At 34.0% G+C, this 19,642-nt stretch overlaps 1 protein-coding gene across 1 annotated transcript in view; it reads right to left on the reverse strand.

The window, feature by feature from the left end:
- LOC127737368 (sortilin-related receptor-like) overlaps positions 1–19,642 on the reverse strand; it is a 32,846-nt gene extending 13,204 nt beyond the window's left edge. The window contains exons 1-6 of the mRNA XM_052247981.1: positions 19,553–19,642; positions 15,290–15,427; positions 13,719–13,841; positions 12,054–12,167; positions 7,151–7,264; positions 5,989–6,102 (exon numbers count right to left, since the gene is read on the reverse strand). Of these exons, the coding sequence (XP_052103941.1) occupies positions 5,989–6,102; positions 7,151–7,264; positions 12,054–12,167; positions 13,719–13,841; positions 15,290–15,427; positions 19,553–19,622 (673 nt within the window). The 5' untranslated portion in view covers positions 19,623–19,642. The remainder of the gene's footprint in view (positions 1–5,988; positions 6,103–7,150; positions 7,265–12,053; positions 12,168–13,718; positions 13,842–15,289; positions 15,428–19,552) is intronic.

Here is a 19,642-nt window from a genome sequence, read left to right on the forward strand (position 1 = left end):
CGTACAAACCGACTTGTGCTCTATTGCAACACACGAAGGGGTCTGATTTACCTGCAGATTTAGATATCACACCAGGCTTAGTCAATTACAGACATGAATACAGAGATACCATACCAGTACACATAACTAATGTTACGACCAGAACTGTTAATATACAACCCAGGGCAATCGTATGCGAACTGCAACCAGTAACCATAGCTGACGTTAAACCGGAAGTGGATGTAACTGATAGCAGTGCAGACCTTTATGACAAATTAGAAATGCCAACTGAGTTATCAGAAGTTGAACTGAATAAAGTCAAACAACTTATTACTGCATACGAAGATATTTTTTCAAAGGGCGATACCGATATAGGCTACACATCGATAGTACGACATCGCATTGATTTAGTCGACGATACATCTTTTAAACAGCGTCACCGCCGCATACCGCCATCTATGTTCGATGAAGTGAAAGACCATCTACAACAGTTACTTGCAGCTGGAGTTATTCGAAAGTCCCACTCTCCATTTTCATCAAACGTTGTTCTAGTCCGGAAGAAAGAAGGCTCACTGCGCATGTGCGTGGACTATCGTACTTTAAATGAAAAGACAATTAAAGACGCATACGCACTTCCGAGAATAGAGGAAATCTTAGACGCACTGGGCGGAAATAAGTATTATACATGTTTAGATATGAAATCAGGGTATCACCAAATCGAGATTGAGGAATCACACAAAGAGAGGACTGCATTTACCGTTGGCCCATTGGGGTTTTATGAATACATCAGAATGCCTTTTGGACTAGCTAATAGTCCTGCAACATACCAGCGCTTAATGGAAGAAATACTAGGAGATTTGCATCTGAAAATATGTTTCATATATCTGGATGATCTTATTATCTTTGCAAAGTCGTATGAGGAACATTTAGAAAGATTAGAACTTATTTTTCAAAGACTACGGGAATCAGGATTGAAATTGTCTCCGAAGAAATGTCAACTTTTCCGAACCAGAGTCAAATACGTCGGACACATTATTTCTGAAGACGGTATAGAACCCGATCCTGACAAGATTGAAAAGATAGAAAATTGGCCACGCCCCACAACACCGGAAGACGTTCGCAAATTCCTTGGTTTTGCCGGGTACTATCGCAAATTCATACATGATTTTTCCAAGATTGCAAGACCGTTAACGGACATTATGCCAGCACCACAAATGTCAAAAAGGAAAACTAAGCGTCAAGGAGCACCATCATCATGGCACTGGGGTGACAAAGAGGAACATGCTTTCCAAGAATTGAAACAACGACTATCTACACCACCAGTTCTAGGATATCCTGATTATTCAAAACCGTTTGAAATACATACCGACGCGTGTGGCACAGGACTAGGAGCCATACTTTACCAAGAACAGAATGGAAAGAAACACGTTATATCATATGCCAGCAGAGGACTATCAAAATCTGAACGAAATTATCCAGCACACAAACTTGAATTTTTGGCACTCAAATGGGCAGTTACTGAAAAGTTTAAGGATTACTTGTATGGAAGCCGTTTTACAGTCGTCACCGATAATAACCCACTAACTTATGTACTATCAACAGCAAAACTAGACGCTACAGGGCATAGATGGGTTGCAGCTATAGCTACATTTGATTTCGACATAATTTACAGAAGTGGTAAACAAAACACTGATGCAGATGCACTTTCACGACTACCAGAATCAACACAACAAAAAATGTCAATAAAAAGCGAATCAATTAAAGCCATTTGCGATGCTATTCAACCTGTACCATACATCAACTGCTTATCTGGAACACCTGAGAAAGAACCAGAAGCCACAGAACTGAACTCTTACTGTAATATTGACATACGAAAAGAACAACGCAGCGACCCAGTATTGAAATCTTGGTTTACCAGCATTCAACAAAGACGACGTCCAAGAAGAGCCGAAGTAGTAAAATCACCTCAACATCTCTTCATCTTCAACAATTTCGACAAACTAAAATTCATACAAGGAATTTTATACAGAGAGATAATTAGCGATGGTAAACCGTTGACACAACTTGTACTACCTAAATCCTGTGTCGAAACCGTACTTACCCAATTACACAACGATATGGGACATCAAGGCAGAGACAGAACTTTGTCGTTAGTCAAAGATCGTTTTATATGGCAAGGGATGAGTAAAGATGTTGAAGACTGGGTAAGCAACTGCGGGAGATGCATCAGACGAAAACAGCCACTTAACCACCGTGCACCACTCATCAGCATCGAAACCAAGCAACCGATGGAACTTGTATGTATGGACTTCTTAACCCTGGAAAAATCGAAAGGTGGTTTTGAAAACATCCTTGTTATCACTGATCATTTCACTCGTTATGCTGTAGCCATACCAACGAAAAATCAAACTGCTCGAACAACAGCTGAAGCATTCCTGAATCATTTCATCTTGCATTATGGTCTACCAAAACGAATTCATGCAGATCAAGGGCCAAATTTCGAAAGTAAAATCATCAAGGAATTATGCACAATTACAGGAATGGAGAAATCACGAACTACTAGCTATCATCCAATGGGCAACGGTTTAACAGAAAGATTCAACCGTACACTACTAAACATGCTAGGAACATTGGATCCGAATAAAAAACATGACTGGAAATCCCATATCACCGGATTAGTACATGCGTTTAACTGCACCAGACAAGCTAGTACAGGATTTGCGCCGTATTACTTAATGTTCGGCAGAAACCCACGGCTACCGATAGATGTCGCATTTGGACTGGAGACAAATACATGCAAAGAACCAACAACGAAATATGCAAAAACACTGAAAGAACGACTAAAAATTGCATATGAGCAAGCAAGGAAATCAGTTGAAACAGCACAAGGTAGACAAAAAGACAACTATGATAAAAAGATAAGAGGAGCAGTTCTTGAAGTAGGAGACCGTGTACTTGTTCGCATCGTAGCATTTGATGGTAAGCATAAGATCTCAGATAAGTGGGAAACAGAACCATACATCGTTAAAGAGCAACCCAACACAGAAACACCAGTATTTGTAGTACAGAAAGAAAGTGGGCAAGGCCGGACAAGAACTTTACACCGGAATTTACTACTGCCAATTGGATTTTTGGATAAATATTTAGGAAATGACCAACACAGATCTACTCCGGATACACCAACAAAACATGAGCGTTCTGAACCAGGAAATAACCCAACAGTTATTGACCATAAGGACAGCGACGACCATGATGATGATTATGAGTATTTCATACCTACAGAAGTCACAGATAGCAACAATTTAGCACCTGTTGATCTCACTGTGGACCAGCCTGTAGATGACAGTTTAATCCCCGGCCGGACCGATGACGATCGACAACCAGTTGAGGGATTACAAGACACAGGAACTGAGGAGGACGCTTCTCTGTCTGTAGATGAAGATATAGATGATCCTGTTCGTCTTGATGATGATGCAAATGCAGTAGAACTTGAAGATGATACTTCAGATGAAATTCCGGTAAACCAAAACATCGATGAGGAATCAGATAGCAGTGATGAACCAACGCCAAGACCTGGTAGACGTTCACTGCCAGCAAGGACAACTAGAGGGAAACTTCCAAAGAAATACGATGGTTTTATGATGCAACAGTCAACCAATTCCAAGCCATCAGATTGGTTAGAAAGAGCCAACTTCCTGTCTCAAGCTGTATCGTCAGGTCTTTTTCAAGGAATGGAGCAAGTTGTAACCAATGCCATCTTGAAGATTGTTACAGACCAGTAGTAACGTACGATGCTTTACTGACAGAGACGTCACCCTTTCATGGAGGGGAGGACATGGCGATGTTTTTGACTGTTGAGACTGCGAGGACGCATTCTCCAATGCGGGGGAGAATGTGGCAGCGATTTATAGTATTCTTTTTATATTTTACTTTGTATTTTATAACTTAACCAATTTTCCATTTCAGCGAATTATTTCAATAAACTATAAAAATATTTAATTTGATCTAAAGTTGTTAAAATATTTTGAAGACATTTTCTGAACTCATTACGCTATAGCTTTCCGTTTTCCAAATTTAGTCCCTGCTATGGTGTAATGAATAATTGACCATTGAAGCATATGATTATCCTGTATTGAACCCCATACAGTTAGTACTGCAGTGCAGGTATGACGTTTTCATGTACTATTGGTTAGTACAGTGAGTACATTTAAGTTCTGCCGCATTGGACTTTTCGATGGTATTCATTGGGTAATTTGTACATTATTTTCTATTGGCTCTGTCTTGCTATTTCACTCACGGTTTTCATTGTGAGGTTTATATTATTTGGAACTTTCTTTGAAGTTAGATGTTATTTGTACCTGACTATTATTCTGGACCTTTTTGGACATTTTTGACAGTAAGTTTTATACATTTTGTAAAGTAGTGCTCTTTCCGATCATATATTTTGAACTATATTTTGATTAGAATAATTCTCACATTTTTGTAACTAAGTGTTTAAGAGTACATCTCATAATTTACAAGCTTAGAATTATTACGATTTCATCTATTGTAAATATAGCTATTCTATTGTATCTTTTGAAATCGTTGAATTTAATTTATTGTCTTGTCAAGATGACATAACACTTAATTTATATATTTTTAATTGGCCTGAAATTGAATAGACTTTGTCACAGTATTTTGAATGTTCATTTTGAACATGGGTATTTATAATCGTATATTATTTTCAGAACATACCATATAGTGTCCTGGAATAATTGTATTAGTGTTTATGGCAGTGGATTTTGATAACTCAATCCCACATATTGGTAAGGATTAATTCCTTATTCTTTATAGATTGTTCATTTTGTAATAGTTGCTTTCACAGCCAAATTGGCAACGAAATTGTATTTTATTCTATTTCTCTTTCGGCACATTTTAATAATTCTACATTGAAACTGTAAAGCGTATTGGCGCTTTCTAAAATGAAGCACGGTTGTGTAGATTGCAATGCAATCCGAAACTTTGATATGTACTTTTAAATTAGCTATTTGTAATTGTGACACAAGTTAATCATGATTGTGTTTAATCATACTAGTGTTTAATATTGCTTGTGTTTAATAATGCTATGTAACATTTGTAAAATTGCTTATGATATTTGCTATTATTTTGCAGAGTTACATTTTCCTGGTATATAATAAAGTATTTGAACCAGTTGGAGTCTATAATTAAAAGCCCTTATAAGACCCTATCACATCTTCATTTGATTCCTCTTTACAATCAACCCAACCGTTGCATCATTCATTCAAGACAAATGTATGATAACGTGATTCTTACCTTTACAATTGTCTTCATCTGATCCGTCTTTACAATCAACCCAACCTTGAATCGTTCACCCTAGAAACATATATGATCACGCGATTCTTATCTTCACAATTTTCTTCATCTGATCTGTACTTACAATCCTTTCAACCTTCGAATCGTTCCCTCCGGACGCATGTTTGATCTCGTGATTTTTACCTCTTTACAATCTGTCCAACCGTTGCATCGTTCACTCCAGACACACCTGTGACTTAAAACCTTCATAATTTTCTTCATCTGGACCGTCTGTGCAATCCATCCAACCGTTACATCGTTCACTCCAGACACATCTATAATCACGTAATTCTTACCTTCACAATTTTCTTCATCTGGTCCGTCTTAACAATCCATCCAACCGTTATATTGTTCACCCAGACACGTGATTCTTATCTGAACAAATGTCTTCATCTGATCCGTCTTTACAATCCACCCAACCGTTGAATCGTTCACCCTGAAACATGTATAATCACGCGATTCTTACCTTCATAATTGTCTTTATGTCTTTATCTGATCAGTATTAAAAATCCATCCAACCGTTACATCGTTCATCCGGGCATATCTATAATCATATGATGCTTACCTTCACAATTTTCTTCATCTGATCCGTCTTTACAATCCATCCAACCGTTGAATCGTTTACCCAAGGCATATCTATGATCATGTGATACTTACCTTCACAATTGTCTTCATCTGATCCGTCTTTACAATCCAACCATCCGTTACATTGTTCACCCCAGAAACATATATGATCATTGCATTTTATTTTTTGCGTAGGACATTCATATTCTAAAAGAATGAATGAGGGAGAATTGTAACAGTTCAGTCTATATTTCATGACTATAATAATTATATTTCTCTCAAAATAAACATGCATACGGCATCAATTTATAACTTCATATATAATATCAGTTCATTATAACAATCAAAAGGTGTTTGAAAATAATTAAAGATTATAAACAAAACTGATGCAACAATAAACCAGATTAAAGACAAACTGTCGATCGGAAAGTAACTTTGAATTGCATTTTTAGGGCCAACTATTTATCAAAGCAACATTATAATAGTCTATAAAACTTTACTTCAAAAAACAATGTGCAACCTATATACGTGATACAATCAAAACGAAAGACGGAGTGGAGACATGGAAAAGTTAAAACTTCTCATCTCCATGTTAACATTTCTCAGTTCTAATTTGAGATTTCATGTTTAAAATATCATTTGGTCTCTGGTGAAAATTTGTCTCATTGCAATCATGCCACATCTTATTATTATTTTTTGTTCGTATTTCTTAGTTCCATCATCACTTCACAACCTTTTAGAATTTGGGGTCCTCAATGGTCTTCAACTTCGTACTTTATTTGGCCTTTTATATTTTTCATTCAAGCGTCACTGATGACGTCTTTTGTAGACTAAACGCGTCTAGCGTACACAGTTTTAATCCTGATATCTATAATGAGTTTGTTTTCTACCTTGACATTTCTAAGTTCTAACTAGTTTAATAAAAATCACATTTCCATTTCCATTTCAAACTTGACATTTTGAGTTAACATTTTTTTTTATTTCCAAGTCAAAATATCCCAGTTCGAATTTGAAATTTCTTTGGTTGTCAGAAATGTCAACTTGGAACTGATGCATGTTAAAGTTGAAGTGTAAAATATTTAGTTTGAAGTGTTAAGTGTCAATTTCAAAGAGCATAATATTAACAATAGCCTTGTCACCATCGGTCTTACGTAGATAGTCACCATCGGTCTAACGTTGACTGTCACCACTGGTCTAACGTTGACACACCATCGGCCTACCGTAGATCTAAGTATTCTGAAACAAGTGATCTTACCTTGACAATTGTTTTCATCTGATCCATCATCGCACTCTGCCCATCCATTGCATTGTTCGCCCCAAACACAAGAATGGTCCTCGCATTTAATTTTTCCCGATGGACACTTATATTCTTAAAGATATATACAGAAAAAAAGTAAAACACACAAATCAATGTATAAATTATTCATTCATTGCATCACACACAAGGTCTGCTTACCCTTCATGAGCACATGAGATCCCCTCCAGTTTCTGGTCGGGCTCGTGTTGCTCGATCTTTAGTTTTCTATGTTGTGTTTCGCATAATGTTGTTTATCTTTTAGTTGCTTTTTGATTTTATGCCATGGCGTTTTCCTTTTGTCAGTTTAACTTCGACTAATGAGTTTGTATGTCTCTTTGGTATCTTCCATATCTCTCTAACACAAGATATCTACAGGTAAAAGTGTTCATACATTTCATCTCGACACCAATCTTGAAAATTGTATTTACTTAAATAAAACAAAACTAAAAACATAGAATATTCCATGAATCCCCCTATTACAATGAGACAACTGTCTATAAAGACAAATGGAAAAAGCTGTGACCAAATAGATGTCAATGATCGGCTTCCAACAATGAACAAACCCAAAACGCATTGTAAACTATAAAAGGCCACGAGACGATGAAATTTATAACAATTCAAAAGAAAGAAAAAACAACGGCACGTTTTACAACGAACGAACAACAAGTATGACAGACAGCAACAAATGACAACAATAGGATTACAGGTTAGTGGCTTGGAACATAATGATTAACAAATGCGGAAGAGTTTATATAAAAATAAGAAGATGTGGTATGATTGCCAATGAGACAACTACCACAAAAGTTCAAATGAAGTGGATGTAAGCATTAAAAGCAATCATACGGCCTTCAACAATGAGAATCAAAGCCTTAAAGGCTGTTAAAGCAATTGCTGCCAAGTTAATGTTTTTGTGACTTTTATTTTTCATCCACATGTAAAAGAATAAAACCTGACAGGATTCTTGTCTAGTGGGAAGTAAGGGTATTTTATCTTTATATCAATAAAAGACTTATCCAGCAGAAAGTCATTTTTACAATGCTTTACATTTCCCAGGAGGACGACACATTTACTAGGTTAACGGTTGAGGCAAATACATGTGCGGAAACATATAACTTACGAAGAAATCATAATAGACTATCCCCTGGTAGAGTGTTTATATCTGGCCAATAATTTACATGACAATCCATGCACCTTCCATGCTTCATTATTTTTATTGCTTTAATTTTAAATATATCATAGTTGGTTTAAATCTAACCATTCAGTTGATGATTTCAACTTTCGTGACACAAATATTCTACCGAACTACAGTTTTTGTTTCATATTAAGAATCATTCATTCATACATACCGATTAAAGATTTTGAAGATAAAACCAGCTTCTGAAATTTTCATGAAATGCATGTTAACTGTCAATTAACCTGTGAACTGGCTTACGCGTTACCCCTTTCATCACTAAGGCCAGAGGTTTTTTTTAATTTGTTGGTTTACGGATTTTCCACATGAAAAAGTCTGGTCGGTCGGTCGGGGAAAAAAAAATAAAAAAAATAAATATAAATTTCAACTTACTAACAATAATTTTGTAATGCTACTTTGTCAACATTTCTTAAATATAAGTCCAAACATTATTTTTTAAGCATACAATATGTACGTGCCATCGTCATATAATTTCGAAAAAGGGGGTATCACGCACAAACATGAAATTAAATCGTCATTTCACGACCAAGAAAAAACAGCTCCATTAGACTGATTAGAAAACATACATAGATGTTTTAGAATGACAGACCAGGAATCTGCTAGAAAAACCTTTGGCTTGATCTGGGCAGAGTCTGATCTGGGTCACAAAGATGTCTATACGCCATAGCATGAAAGCAATTGCTTTAAAAACCCATGCCGTACAGTCGGATATAAAAGGCCCCGACATAAAAAATATAAAACAATTCGATTGAGAAAACTACAGGCTCCTGAATTGGGACAGGCACATAAAGAATGTGGCGGGGTTAAATATATTTGTGAGTGCTCAATCATCCCCCTAAACTGGGACAGTAGTGTAACAGGACAACATAAGAACAAACTATAAATATCAGTTGAAAAAGGCTTAACTCATCAGATCGATACAAAGCAGAAAAAAGAATCCATAACAACAAAAAAGAGACTAAGTACAGATCTGAGAGTACTCGCAGTTACTGACAGCTAGTTCAAAGTCAATAACAACTTATAAAAAAATCATGTATCTTAGACTAAACTATCAATCAGTACACATCCAACATCCAATGGATTTAGCTGTAAAGACGTCATTAACAGTCAGAGAAAAACATGACCTTATGCAATGCCAAAAAACAGGTATCGACAGATTGTAGTACCGTGAAAGTGCATTTGTATATAACAATAATATTTAGTATGGTTTTAATTTACTGATAACAAAATCAATATTTATACCAATAAAAATAATATTCAAAGATTTAATTACTGTGTTAAATGTGTATCATTTTAGAATAAGTTCATTTAAAAGATTGATAAGTTTACCCGGATCGTATTTAAATTCACGGGCTCGGTAAACAACATCACCTTAAAATTTAGGATGTGCTTTTCCGTTTGAAATAAGTTGTCTACATGTACAGCCAAACTTGAAAATCAAATCTCGGTATCTATGGAAAAAATTAGTAAAGGTTTTAGGTAATTTGTGGTAACGAAATCCCTGACTTCATAATTTACTAGTAATACATAGATTACGCTCATTAAAATCCATTTTAACGTCACTACAGATACGGGCATAGCGAACGAGTTGGGATACATTAACACCTTAAGACGATGCCAAAGGAAAATCACCATCCAAAAAAGGAAAATTGACAATAGGGAGAGAAAAATCACCCCTATTGTCGTAAATTTTTGTGTAGAGTTTCTGGTGTAAAACTGAAATATCTAAATCTAGGAAAGGACAGTTATTGCTGTTCATATTAGATTTATTTAAAGTGAGTTCCTTTGGGTAAATTTCAGCAGTATATTTAGAGAATTTTTGATTATTTAACGAAAAAGTATCATCAAGATAACAGTAAGTGTTGTTCAATTCATCAATTAAATGGAATTTAAAAGTTTTTTTACCGAGTTTGGCTATAAAATGTGATTCATAATAACAGTATAGTCATTTACCTGTTTTTGAGCGCTCAACCCTCCCCTAACCTAGGACAATGGTGTTACACAACTTAAGAACATACTGTAAACATTTTTTGAAAAGGTTGACTAATCAAATCGGTACAAAGCACAAAAAGATAAAAAGACAATCTTAGAATTGAAAACGACAACACTCAAAGATCGTATTACAATGTTAAATTGATAACGACAACACTGAAAGATCATATTACAATGTTAAACTGATTTACAATGTTAAATTGATAACGACAACACTCAAAGATCGTATTACAATGTTAGAATTGATAAAGACAACACTCAAAAATCGTATTACAATGTTAAATTGATAACGACAACACTCAAAAATCGTATTACAATGTAAGAACTGATAACGACAACACTCAAAGATCGTATTACAATGTTAAATTGATAACGACAACACTCAAAAATCGTATTACAATGTTAAATTGATAACGACAACACTCAAAAATCGTATTACAATGTAAGAATTGATAACGACAACACTCAAAGATCGTATTACAATGTTAAATTGATAACGACAACACTCAAAAATCGTATTACAATGTTAAAATGATAACGACAACACTCAAAGATCGTATTACAATGTAAGAATTGATAACGACAACACTCAAAGATCGTATTACAATGTAAGAATTGATAACGACAACACTCAAAGATCGTATTACAATGTTAGAATTGATAACGACAACACTCAAAGATCGTATTACAATGTTAAATTGATAACTTTCAAAAATTAGTTTACTAAAAGAAATAGTGTGATCACATGGAAAACTTAGATGTATTACATAATAAACTGTATATGAGGTATACACAGAATAACTCATCTCATGTTTGCCATCCGATTTTTCTTCATTGTGTGTCTACTTGTACGACATATGGCCAAGATAGTCGAAAAGGGAATAGGAGGTGGGGTGCGCTTGATATAAATTGTTTAGGAACCTCATCATATAGTGTGTCAGTTCCAATCAAGTTTTTTAGGAGCATGCGTTATTATATCGTTGTCTTTTTTCTAGGAAGAGTCGGATGTTGATGGTTAGTACGGTCTATGAAATATTTTTGTTATATTATTTATGTATTATTTATTCATATCAAAAAGATAAAGATATGCAGTTTGTTTGTGTGTATTTGACATATTCTTTGAACTGATACGTTCAGATGAAGATAAAGACAGGGCGTTAAAGATTCTCTATTAAACATTAACACAATTACACCTAAAGGACATTTAACATTTGTACATTTAGCCAAAAGATTTTTATACTATCAATTGAAATGGTGATATCATATACTTCTTAAGGCAATTGAATTTTGTATATCAAATAAATACAAAGACGATCAAGAAGGTAAATAAAATAAAAGCAAAACTATGAATATATGAAAAGCCTTCTTAAGTAAAATGATTGTTAACTTCAATTAGTATATTTGCTTGAAAATACAACATTTAATAGTTGGCTCCTCGGTTGATGATTTAGCCTATTTTTTTTTCAGCAGATTAACAATATCAAAACATGGAAACATGCATGAGGGACACACAGCTGCGTAAAAAAGATATTAGTATAAAGATTAACATTAAAATCGAACTGCTCAATGCTTATGAGTTGAAATAGTTAAAGTGGATATTTATGGTTTAACATTAAAATTGAACTGCTCAATGCTTAAGAGTTGAAATAGTTAAAGTGGACATTTATGGTGTTGTACCTTCACAGTTTTCTTCATCCTCTCCATCCGAACAGTTTTCTGTTCCATCACATATATCTCCCTGTGCGCATGTGTCGTCTTTACATTTAACAGTTCCGTCCAAACATTTATATTCTGTAAATATTTTTCAATATCTATAATAATTGAAATTATATTTTAAAACTATTTCTGAAGTCAAGCATCTAATCCAATTTTTTAATACCTTTTTAAGATTATAAATCATACACTTTTTAATTAGCTTTGATGCAATAATAAAACTGAATGCATAACCAATCTAAATTCGGTGTCATAAATTTTATCAATCAGTTATCGGGAATTTGAATTCGAAATAAGGATTTTAAGATCCGTATCTGCAAATTTTATAATCATGAACACATATTTCATATTTTCGTATCGCCTATAGAAGAAAATTCGTTACTTCCATCATAACAAATTCTAAAAATAGGTATAAAGGATACTATAGATTCATTATCATGCGTGAGTACCATTCATATTTATATAATAATGTTGTGTTTAACATTGACTATGGAAAATAGTAGCCAGGGTGAGACACAATAGTGCACGACCCGAAGGAAGGGTAGTGCACTATTGTGTCTCACCCTGGCTACTATTTTCCATAGTCAATGTTAAACACAACATTAATATCATTATTATACAGACTGTTTATTATTTCAAATAGTGCTAATTGTGTATTTCTATGTAAAAAAAAAATCTTTATAGTATGAAAAGAAGCCCTTTATGTAACTCTGCATATATAGATATGCTGTCTTAAAGAAAGTTGATTTTGTCTACTTGACTGTTAGAAAGAGTTACAAATAAATAGATTCAAAAGTATGTGTTTTGAGGTGAAATGATTGATTTTAACTCTTTCTGAATATAAATCATTATTGAGTAGTTAAACAAGTAGAATTCTGCTTAAGCTGGTGCTAGAGGTCGTCTTAAACTTGTTATGAGGTACCTATATTTTGCTCAATTTTGAAGGCATGAACTCATGTTGACTTCAAGATGAAAAAGTACCAAAAAGACATCGTGTCATTGCTTTGATTGCCCGGTAATATTTTGGATATTGTCTAAACAAGGTTTACTCCATACCCCTTCCATTTCATTCTCATTAACATTTTCCATAGTACTTAATAACTTACAAAAAAAACCAGTGATGTGATAATAACTATTTATCTCTAACAAATGACTTATAAAGTATTGAAACAATTTTGGCTTCAACGGCAGTAAGCAGAAGTAAACAAAGAACAAAAACGTTCTAACAGAAACTTCAGTGTATTAAAGTCTCTTAAAATGTAAGAAAAATTTAAATGATAACTACTTTTTTCCCCTTATTGTTCAATTGTAATAGTTAATTAACTGTCAGGCTAATAAATCCAACCCACTTGTCTGTCAAAGCAACTAAGCTCCGCCTTTGCACGTGAAATTGAAAATGATTGACGTGAAAATCAATAGTCTGTTGCAACAGCAAGGCATACTATATTCGCATAGTGCAGTTAACGCTATATATTTCTTTCAAAAACTATGCAAAAATAGAGCAATTTTACTATAGAAGGACATTCTTACAGGAAGTATGATAATTTGTTTTAGTCCTGGCCTTTAAAAAACACAAAATATACACAGTTAACTTGTGTTACTAACTTTATGAAGTATTCAATTTGTTACCTTTGCAATTTGCCTCGTCTTCATTATCTGGGCAATTACTCACGCCATCACATCTGCTGTGAAGAGGTGTACACGTCATACTTTTACCACAATGGAACGTATAAGTTGCAGCACAGTCAGAAGCTGAAAAATGAATAAGCTTGGTTGAATAATCAGAATTCTTGAAATGTCAAAAAAACTAAGACTACTCCAACAAGAGAATAAAAAACCAAAATTATACGAAAGGTAGTCACCATGGCCAAAAGAAAACTAACCACGAATAGACAAATACAAGCTAGCCACGAGCAACATGATGTGTACCACTGTTGCAGTAGAATCTGCTTACCCTTCCGGGGCATCTGACTACTCAGTCTTTAGTGTCATCGTAATGCTTTGTAGACTGTTACAGTTGTTTGTATTTTTGTCGTTTGTCCTTTTAACTATGACACTGTCAATTCTTCTTTTCATTCATAATAAGTGGCACAACATATATACACAAGAATTTACACACCATACTTATACAATATGTGTCACACCATACATTCACAATGGGCGCCAACCATATATACACAAAAAGTGTCACATCATACTTACACAGTAACTGACACACAATACATACACAAAAATGTCGCACAAATACATATATGTACATTATAAGTGCCACACCATAATTACACAATAAGTTCCATACTATACGTACACGATAAATACCCCCCTCCCAGCCCCCCCCCCTCATTACATTAATAAAATAAGGAGATGTGGTATGACTGTTAATCAGATATCTATCAACCAAAGTTCAAATGAAGTGGATGTAAGCATTTGTAGGCAACCGTACGGTCTTCAACAATGAGAAAAACTCATACTTTATAGTTGTCTATAAAAGGCCCCAACATGAAACATGTGAAACAACTCAATTAAGAAAACGCTAATTTATAACAAAACAATTTACAAAACCGGAACAAATATGACAGACATGAACCAACGACAACCACTGAACTTCAGACTCCTGGCATGGACACATAAGATTGTGTCGGGGTTTAACATGTTTGTAAGTTTTAAACCATACATACACGATAAGTGACACGCCATACATTCACAATATAAAGTGCAATATAAAAAAGAAGATGTTGCCAATGAGACAACTCTCCACAAGAGACCAAATGACACAAAAATTAACAACTATAGGTCGCCGTACGGCCTTCAACAATGAGCAAAGCCCATACCACACAGTCAGCTATAAAAGGCCCCGAAATTACAATGCAACACTATTTTATATACTTAATAAGTGCCACACCATACTAACACAATAAGTGTCACAATATATATATATATACATGTATATAATAACACAAATACATTCACAATAATTGCCACACCATACATACACAATATGTGCAACACTATACATACACAATAGGTGCAACACCATACATACACAATAGGCGCAACACCATACATAAACAATAGGCGCAACACCATACATACACAATAGGTGCAACACCATACATACATAAATAATAAGCTCCACACCATCGTTACAAAATAAGGGCAAAAAGAGCGGAATAATTTAGAATATTGTTCTGGTATCTTACCTGAACACTGTGTTTCGTCAGCACCGTCAGAACAGTCTGGACCTGATGAATAAGCATCACACCACCATGTCGCCGGTATACACTTGCCGTCAGCCGAACAGAATCTCTCGTTATCATAACAATCATCGGCATCTACATCTACAACGGTATAATGATGTACAAGTAAATCTTTTGTAATAAAGTCAAATAAAAAAATCATATTTCGAATTTTGAAATAAGTCCTGTATTTTTACTCCTCTAGCGTCAAGAAATTTTGAGACATTTGATTTTTTGGACTGGTGGTAATCATTATGGTTAGTCTAAGTATATTCGAGGAGGAACTTTTGGACTAACACATATGCATTTGTGTACATCTCAGATAAAGTAATGTCATTCGGTATATCGAGTAAAAAGATCATGAAAGAATACATAACGGTGGTCAAGTATTGCGATTGGATCGTGAAAGCTCTGGTATAGGATCGTGAAGAAAATCTTATGGAGAAGACATATGCAAGGTCAATTACTGATTTAATTAAATGAATTATACGGACAAATTTACAAAAAAACATATATCTGTCTGTCAAAATGGTTCAACATTATGATCAGTATCTGAGAAAAATCAAGGTTTAAAAGTAGTCCGTTTTTACAAAACTACAAAAGGCAGATTGCTCTTCGACATTTCAATGACATTAAATATGTAAACAAACAAGATTTTTTTCATAATTCGTATGAATAAATAACTTTTCTTTGAAAATATTCATTCCACTTAATGATTCAAATGGTTCTTAAAGTTATTTTGTGTTAGCATCGTCAGAAATTTTGCAAAAATTGAAATATTTACAAAAAATTGATTTTTTGGATCGTGAAAGATAGCGTACCGCTTTTTGAATATCGTGAAAAGGATCGTGAAAGAATTGATGCTACGAAAACGTTCAAATCATTATTCAATTATATGATAATTTATATTTTTAATTGGTATAGCAAATATTGGATTTGCACGACTCATTCCGGTTCTCTTTTGTTGGTAAATTGGGCTATAATCGTCCAATGCCATTGGATATGATCATCTTATAATACCACACCAACTATGTGCTTTATAGCAATATCAGTCTTTTTGTCCATCCTTCATAAGTTTTGATTTCTTATACAAATTTTTAAGATTGAGAATAGAACCTAATCGACTACAGTTCAAGCTGGGCATCATGCACAATCGATCTCGAGGTACGTTGATTGGTAATTTCTCCACTAAGCTGGTATAATGACGGTATAGCTAGCTACATGTATTGTGAACAGACTGATCAAACAATCGAGTGAAAATAACGTTATTTTAGTTTATGTCAGCGCAGCCACGAAATAAACAATAAATTTGCTAAATTTGTCATACGATGTTAGCACTAACGACACTCCTCACAACCAAAGGTAACAACACTTACAAACACAAGAAAATGCGTACACATGCATATGTTAGCGGCAATAAGTGAAATTGGGCATCGAGCTTAAATACTAGGCAATAAGCTAACGCCTAGGCATCAAGTTATTGCCTGAAATTTCCAGGCATTAAGCTTATTTCTTGAAATCTGATGATGATTATTCAACCTATTGCCAAACATCATTTCAGGCAATAAGATAATTTTGGGATTTTTGTTTATCGTCCATATACATGTTAATTAGGTGAAATATTTTTCATTAATAATATTTAGAAAATTATAGTCCAAAAAATAATATAAACTGATTTAAAAGATCTTTAATTTTTAGCATTTTTTTCGTATTCAAAACAGAACTTACTCGTATTTTTGGTGTTATTGCTCTTCAATGGTCGAGCCGCTTTAAGCTGGTCAAAAATATAAAATTTTGCCAGTCACATCATCGTTTCATCTGTTTTATTGGATATGTAAATTTTCCTAAATACCCTTCTTGTCTTTTCACTTCTTAATCTGGATTGTTAGCGGAATATCAGGGAAAACAAAGATCATGTACCCAAGGCAAAAGTACAATGATCATTTGGCAAGATTAAACTTTCAAAATCAGAAAATAAGGCAACTATAGACTATTACAATTTAAAGTGGTATGACAATTTTTACCATTGGAGGTTTGAAAGACTGGTAACTAAGGTAATAGAGAATGTTGAGGGAAATTTCTAAGTTTATGTTTTTCTAGAGGAATTGTATTGCCGTGGTATTTTGGGAAAAACACATGAAGAAATGTCAAAGCGGCCTATCATTATTATAGAACGTAGGATTAAACAACCTAATAATGGCTTTGCAAGCATTTCCATGATTTCATTGTACTGTTTCTTCCATTTTGTACTTTTTTTAATGAACATTTGCGCTTAACTTTTTAGGACATTTGCGATTTTTTCAACAGAACATAAAAAATCATTTAATATAAAAAACACAAAACATTCATACATTTATATACATCTAAAAGCATCAACCTTTGCCCATTATGCTTGTGTCAGATGAAAACGACAAGATCCAAGAGGGTGGATTGGAGTAAATTCCTTATAACAACCATGACTCTTTCTAAAAGTCAACAGGTACAGCAGGTGGTTTAAAAATAAAATTTCGGTCTTCACAAACTGAAACAATCTTAGATAAACTATGATAATGCAGTTCTTCGGACTATTCATACAAAAGAATAACCGTTTCCAATTTTAATCCACTAATTAATAAGAAAGCTAATTGAAGAATTTCGGTCAAAATTTAAATGTTCCATCCATAAAAGTTTCGTTTTCTCTATCGTTTACCCAGAAACGTATGCTATATTTTTTATAATATGTCTGGTTTACCCGAATAATTTATTCCTTTCAAAGAATATGTCAACATTTTTCCATGACTTTGGTAAATTTTCTAAAGATAACAGGTATGTGTGTGTTTTTCTATGTTGTGATGTTACACTATTCTTTCAGATAAGGGTGAAGGTTTGGTACCATTAAAACGTTTAAACCCGCTGCAATTGTTTGCACCTGTCGTAAGTCAGGAATCTGATGTTCAGTAGTTGTCGTTTGTTGATGTGGTTCATAAGTGTTTCTCGTTTCTCGTTTTTTATATAGATTAGACTGTTGGATTTCCCGTTTGAATGGTTTTACACTAGTAATTTTTGGGGCCCTTTATAGCTTGCTGTTCGGTGTGAGCCAAGGCTCCGTGTTGAAGACCGTACTTTGACCTATAATGGTTAACTTTTATAAATTTTGACTTGGATGGAGAGTTGTCTTATTGGCACTCATACCACATCTTCTTATATCTATATAACTATTGTAGGTAAAAAGCGCAAATGTTCAGGTGTATCAAAGTTAAAAGCGCAAATGTCCGTAGTCTTTGAAGCGCCAATGTCCTTTAGTGTTACAGGTTAAAAAGCACAAACGTCCTGCGTCCGTCTGGTCACGCCTTGTCTTTCACTACCAAGATAATGCGTTGTCCGATCTTTCACGATCAATTATGATGAAAAATAAACAAAATTCAATGTTTTCAAAAACAAAACGAACGATTTTAAAAGAAAACCCCTTTTATTTTACTGTACAATCTGACACACCAAAGATTCAGTTTCAAATATATCAATATATATTACAATGTGACCATTACAGGTACAAAACGTGTTGTTTTTTAAATGAATCCCATAGACTAGTGTTGCGCCTTTTCTGTTTTCTCATAAAGTACTGCATATTTTCTTTATCTTATTGTTATTATAAAGTTGAAGCATTTTGACAGACATAATTTTTTTTCGAATTTGTTCCGCGTTTTGAAAATACAGCAGATTTTTCACAGATTTTGAAGTAGAATTACAATTAATAACACTCACGATCCGATACCATATCTTTCACGATCCGATCGCAATGCTTGACCACCGTTAGGTATTCTTTCACGATCAATTTTCTCGATATACCGAATGACAGCCGTGAATATGTGTCTGTTGTGAAATACCTTTCACAAAAATATCATATTTGTTTCTTTCTTTTATGAATAAATTTTATACTAGTTGGATTATGGAAGGAACTTTGTAGAGATTAAAACTTATGGCAGTCGTCATATATACTTATGTAAAAACTAATTTTATCCTTTAACTGATACAATTTTGTTATTATTGTGTATAAATTAATATAATCACAATGGAAGAGGGTATTGTTTGCATGCAACTAAATATTATTACATTTTCAATTATGGAAACAAAATTTAGATGCATTTAACAAGATAATTTGGAAAGATTCAATTGTATTTCAAAACCTTATAACCACAGTAATTCTTTATTATTATTAACTCCACTGAATAAAATATGATTAAATAGTACCTGCTATGATGCCAGAAATTCTGAAAACAAGACACACAAACAACAGAAGCGACACATTCTTCAAACACATATCGCACAGTTTAAGAAGCT

Source organism: Mytilus californianus, unplaced genomic scaffold, assembly GCF_021869535.1.
Source record: "Mytilus californianus isolate M0D057914Y unplaced genomic scaffold, xbMytCali1.0.p SCAF_4, whole genome shotgun sequence".
NCBI classification, from domain to species: Eukaryota; Metazoa; Mollusca; class Bivalvia; order Mytilida; family Mytilidae; genus Mytilus; species Mytilus californianus.